The sequence below is a fragment of the Schistocerca piceifrons genome, chromosome 4, assembly GCF_021461385.2.
Source record: "Schistocerca piceifrons isolate TAMUIC-IGC-003096 chromosome 4, iqSchPice1.1, whole genome shotgun sequence".
NCBI classification, from domain to species: Eukaryota; Metazoa; Arthropoda; class Insecta; order Orthoptera; family Acrididae; genus Schistocerca; species Schistocerca piceifrons.
Genome location: NC_060141.1, coordinates 142,384,586 through 142,390,886, shown reverse-complemented (window position 1 = coordinate 142,390,886; position 6,301 = coordinate 142,384,586). Strand labels below are relative to the sequence as shown.

The 6,301-nt window shown below is 36.2% G+C and overlaps 1 protein-coding gene across 1 annotated transcript in view; it reads right to left on the bottom strand.

Annotated features, from left to right (window-relative positions):
• Positions 1-353: 353 nt before the first annotated feature.
• Positions 354-6,301, bottom strand: part of LOC124795203 (exocyst complex component 4) — a 234,362-nt gene continuing 228,414 nt past the window's right edge. The window contains exon 15 of the mRNA XM_047259109.1: positions 354-693. Within this exon, the coding sequence (XP_047115065.1) occupies positions 526-693 (168 nt within the window). The 3' untranslated portion in view covers positions 354-525. The remainder of the gene's footprint in view (positions 694-6,301) is intronic.

Genomic DNA, 6,301 nt, shown 5'->3' with positions numbered 1-6,301 from the left:
TTTTACACCTGCATTATTTTGTAATTTTGTCACTTTTCTGTCAACATTTTCAGATTCTTTTCTTGTTCAGTTGTTACAGTCTCCTTTTTTTGTACACACTGGAGTAATTATATGCAAATATATCAGACAGACTCAAAGTGTGAAAGACAGTTCCAAGAAAAAAGGCAGATATTAAGTAAATGACAATAAGTTGAATTTTAGAGAAGTTGAATACGTACCTCTTCGGTAGTAAACTGAGAAAGTAACAAGTCACTTCCTCATCTCAGTACAAAAAAAACCGTGTGTGTGTGTGTCTACAGGTGGTGGTGGTGGTGGTGGGGGGGGGGGGGGGGGCATTGCAACAAGAAATAAAGTAATTTATTAAGTGTGACTTTTTTTTTTGGTAGACTTGTTCCATTCTATTCCTGGAATTTATCAGTTTAATTTGACACAAGCAGTCAAAATGATAGGCTGAAGCTTCACAGTGCTAAAAATTGGATCACAATACCTTGCAAGAGACCTGAATTGCAGCACACTTGCAAATCTTTACACTGTTACAGACACTTCTCCTAAAATGTCAGATAAGCGTTTAAGGTGAAGGTTAACAGCACCATAATCAGAATCAGATTGACTGCGATGTATTAACTGGAAGGCATTCATGTATTCCAGTTCTGAGAAACTCGGTCCTTTCTCCATCACTCTGCTTAGTATTTCCTTGAAGAAAACAAATCAAGTTAGTCAATGAGTACAGGTCATTGGTGATGAACTGTGTTAATTTTTATTTACGACACAAATTTTTCATTTTATGTACAACACCACTTTGACAATTAGCATAAAAAATCCAATCTCAGCATGCAAACAATTAATCTAAAAACTGAACACATTCAACAAATCAATTAAAATTATTAATTTAAAATTTCACTACTTGTTTACCATGAAAAAATTAGTTCCACAGTTAAGACAGCCTGAAACAGTCAGCTCATGAATACACTGTGCAGTTTATGCAGACTTTCTTCAAGAAGTAAATTGTGAAAAGAGAAGAAAATGTTACCAATGATCTACTGACATCAACATCCTGCATTTTTCTTAACAATTCACAGAAAGAAACTGAGGTTCAAAAGCACTATACTTTTTTTTTGCTACTGAGTTGAAGACTGTGTGTGTGTGTGTGTGTGTGTGTGTGTGTGTGTGTGTGTGTGTGTGTGTGTGTGTGTCTTGTGCTGAACTGTCAAGCAGCAGGTTAGCATTTAAGTGGAAGAAGCACAGTATCCACAAGGGATATGATGTAAAACTTTTGACATTGTTTGTTTGTGTTGCTTACTCAACTGACCTGCATGAGATTCTGCATAACAGAACTCTCAAAATTGAAACTTCCTGGCACATTAAAACTCTGTGCCAGACTATGATTCAATCTCTGGACCTTTGCCTTTCACAGGCAAGTGCTCTACCGGTTCAGCTACCCAAGCATGACTCACAATTTGTCCTCGCAGCTTTGTTTCCACCAATACCTCGTCTCCTACCTGTTCTCATAATTGTTAAGTTTCCAAACCATGAATAATTTGTGCATAACAAGCATCACATTTTAGTCATTATGTAATTAAAATGTGCTTTAAAATTGAAACTATTTCCCAAACTGCCTTGTATGCAAATACTTATATGTTAGAACTGAAATCACTGTTTTTAGTCACAGACTTTTGACAACTACTAATAATGGAAAAATAAAATTACAAAGGAATGCCAGTTTCAAATGAGGCAATCAATGAGGTGTAAGTGATAAAACAGAATATTTGGAGACGTGCACCATACTGTTGTGGAAGAACCAATCTACTTGGTGGCAAAGGGATATACATGTATTGGTTGATTTGAACTGCTTCCTAATAATCATTTGAAGAACTACTAAACAAGAACTGCGTGTATACATGGACAAGGAAAAAAATTCCCGGATTTCCCGGTTAAAAATACACATTCTCCCGGATGAAAACACACTTTTTCCGTGTTAAGTGACAGTATACTCTTCCTCGGCACTGTAAAAGTCATCAATCCTTTGAATGTTTATGGTTTTATATATCGACATATAATTTCCCGGCACTTTAGAAAACGAAACTCAGGAGGAAAAACACGTTCTGAAAGACCTTTGATGTGCAGCAACATGTACGCTGCATATTTTCGTAATTACGACGTTATAAATTTGAATACCACCAAATAACGCATGTCACTTTCCGAAGCATTGATACTGAGACTGCAATGCGCTTTTGTAAGCGTCATAGCTCATTCACGTGATCCCGCTAGCTGATGACAACAATAGGACACGTGATGTAGTCAGCCAATAGCAAGATCATTCTTAAGTAGCGCGAATACACAAATAAGAAAAGTTAATGGCTTAAATTAATATACTTAGCATATAACATTGGTCTCGAATATTAATAAGTTGGAAGAGAAGCTAAGCTTCCACATATAATGTTGATCTTTTTTGCGCTTGTTGCACTTTAAGATAACACACAAATGCGCCAGTAAAATTTTTAATAACGACGCAAATGTCTCATCTTCTGGGCTCGAAATACTTCTAAATGGTCGTCCTCAAAGAGTTGATTTTTAAATGAGAGTCAAATGCTTTGTGATTTAAGAAATTCATTGTACATTCTCGCACATAATTCATCTTGCGTAAAAGGAAATCTGCTTTGAATGTAACGCTTTTCAAACCACCATTCGCAATATTTTCCCGCCACCTGTTAGAAATAGGTTCGTTTCAGCAGTTGCGAGAAAGCGCCAGATAACTAGCGTCACCGCGCTTGCGCAGCTACAATGACGCAGGAAGCCCATATGTTCGTACGTGTAAAACATTAAAAGATCTTATATATGTCATAAAAGAAACAAGACATCAAAGGATACTTCGAGAGCGTCGGGATTTCACGAACCATACTAAAGTGCATAATTCAGCTTAAAATGCACATCCGTATGTAAATTTTCTTGGAGTACCAGTACTCAAGTTTGGTTCTTCATTATAGTATAATGCCATACGTGCACTTGAAATGAAGCGAACGGTTGAAACTAGCCAATAGTGTGAAATTAAACACTTCGTTTCAAATAAATTGACTGCCTCAGTAGAAAGGATTAATAAAAGCCAAATCTCTGTAGCAAACCAGCAAAAATAACTTCATTGTTCTGTAAGGCGATTAATGCTTGACTGTCAAAGGTGGAAATAAAATCTGAAATTATTAACATATTTTAGCCTGCCGTAATTATGCGAACGTATTTTAAATCATCTGATAGTTCCCGGCCACAAAAATCCGTTTTGTTATCATTTAACATGAGAGCAATAAATGAAGAGGAAACAACAAAATCACTGAACGTAAACACAGGTCACGTGGAGACAACCGTCCCCACCACAACTCTGACTGTTCTGTGCATCAGCCCCGGATCTATGATATTTCCGAACCGGGGCAATATTAAGTAGTGGCGCCCAGCCACACTTCCGTAACCAGAAGCGGGAGAAGGTACTACTCATACGCGACTCAACTGCGCATGCGCAAGAGCCCGCCCGCAACTGCTCAAACGAATCTAATTTATACAGTTGTCATGTCACGCTCATCGGTGGCAATTTGTTGTTATAAAGCATTGCTTAGTGTTCCTAAAGCCTTTGACACACTTTACTGTTGGCAGACGCTTGTACGAGCACTGTTTTGTTGTTGTATACGGCGCATTTCCTTTGCAACTTAAGTTTTATTTTCGTTTTTTTTCCCTCCCGTTCATGTTTTGTTGCTGCAGTATCATTCTGCAGTAGCGGGATACAATAATTCCTTTGTTAAGAGTATTGGTTCTTACCAGTCAAAATCACAAAAATTTAACTGAAAACTAAAACAATGAAAAACTCCCGGAATTCTAAACAATTCCCGGGTTTTTCCCGGATCTCCCGGTTGTCCCGGGTCGTATACACCCTGAAGAAGTGTTTTCTCTTTGGATATGAAGAGATGCAAGTGTACAGACATATTTTTGGTTCCAAATATTTTGTAAACTGCTGTATTCAGGTGGTTCACTGCATTAGAAATTGGCAGATTAGATGGCACTTTTGCAGTCAAAACATTAAAATAGAAGAATGGAAGAAGGTGATCATACTAAGAAGAATGGAGATACAGAACAGGGCAAGGACTGAAAATGCTAATAATGATGATGCTGGGATATTTGCAATAACTTTCTCAGTCTGTAATGACCCACTGGAAAGACCTTTAGTGACAATGCAGAGGTCAGAAGAAAAACAAAAACATCACCAAGTTTCAGATTTATGTCATACAGTACAACTCACTCAAGATCCTGGACCACAATTCCCTGATTTCAGGCCACTTCTATATGGAATATTTTATAAGACTAGCCTCAATGACGACATGAATTTTGACTCCATTGATTTAAGACAATGAAACCTCTCTTGTCAAAGCTCAGTGATAATACAGTTGAATGTACAGTCATCACCTGCCACGACAACAGAGAAATGTCAGAATCTGCAACAGCTACTTCAATCTGTGCCTCCGATATACCACGCATTCTATATAAATCTAAAGTGCAGGCCAAAAACATCTGTTTCTAAAACATAGAAGATATCACCAGAAAAGTAAATTAAAATATTATGGCATCACTTGTAGTGCTGCAAAGTGGTTTCAGTCATATCTAACTAATAGAAAACAAAGGGTGTCATTACATAACACTTCAGCAGTAGGCAATCAGACAACATCTGACTGGGAAGAAATTACATGTGGTGTTCCCCAAGGTTCCATACTAGGTCCACTACTGTTTCTTATGTGTATTAATGACCTGTCATCTGTTACATTACCAGATGCCAAGTTTGCCTTATTTGCAGATGATACAAACATTGCAATAAATAGTAAATCAAATATAAATTTACAACAGGCAGCTAATCAAAATTTTACTGACATTAATAAGTGGTTCATAGCCAATTTGCTGCCATTAAACTTTGAAAAGACCCACTATATGCAGTTCAGAACTTCCAAGAGATTTCCTTCTGGTGTGTGTATAAAATATGACGACATGGGAATAGGAGAAGTTGAGAGTGTAAAATTCTTGGGATTACAACTTGATATTAAATTCAGTTGGGAGCAACATACTAACGAAATGCTAAAGCACCTAAACAAGTCTGTTTCTGCAATGTGAATGATGTCAGACATAAGAGATATAAATATAAAAAAAACTGGCATATTTTGCTTATTTTCCCTCCATTATGTCATATGGTATCATATTTTGGGGTAACTCCACAAACAGAGAAAAATTTTTTAGAGTACAGAAGCGTATAATAAGAGTAATGAGTAGTGTAAATCCAAGAACATCATGTCGAAACCTATTCAAAGAATTGGGCATATTAACCACAGCTTCTCAGTACATTTATTCCTTAATGGAGTTTGTTGTAAATAATACATCTCTTTTTCCAAATAACTACTTGGTGCACAGTATCAATACTAGGAATAAGAACAATATACATAAAGATTTAAAATCACTTACTCTTGCCCAGAAAGGAGTCCAGTATTCAGCAACGAATATTTTCAGTAAGTTACCAGCAACCATTAAGAGTTTAGTTTGAGACAAGGCACAATTTAAACATAATTTAAAAGAATTGTTGGTGGCCAACTCCTTCTATTCCATCCATGAGTTTCTCAACAAGTGCAGTAGATCATTTTAATGAAAATTTATTATACTTTAAATTTTGACAATACTTGGTTGTAACAGCCAAGTAACTACCTACTGTGTGAATGATGGATGTATGGAAAACAGATGTAAGTCTTAAATCTGTAAATAGTGGAAGTTTAATTTTAAATCTTGTACATATATCTTGTTCTTAACTGAGGATCACTGAAATGAATAATTTACTTTAATTTTTGACAATACTTGGTTGTAATAGCCAAGAAACTAGCAAATGTCTGAAGGATGGATTTAATGAAAGCAGATGTAAGTGTTAAACCTGTAAATATTAAAAGTTTAAATTTAATTCATGTACATAATTTTACTGTTTTGACTGAGGATCATTAAAATTAATGAAACTCAAGTTTTTCTAATTACATTTTTGTAATGTGTTTATCTGACATGTTCCACACCCAGGAGGATTCCATCTTTTGTGGGTCTATGGAATAAATAATTTATCTAATCTAATCTAAAATGGAGGTGAAGCACGCAACCTGCTCGTCATGTGGAGCCTTCTGATGATGCTATATGGGGCTTGGAATAGACATTTCCCATAATAAAAAAAATTGGGGGAGGTGTATTTGGATGTGTATGTGCTAAGAGCTTGCTCGGAATTTATGTTCCTGTATGTAAAATTGTT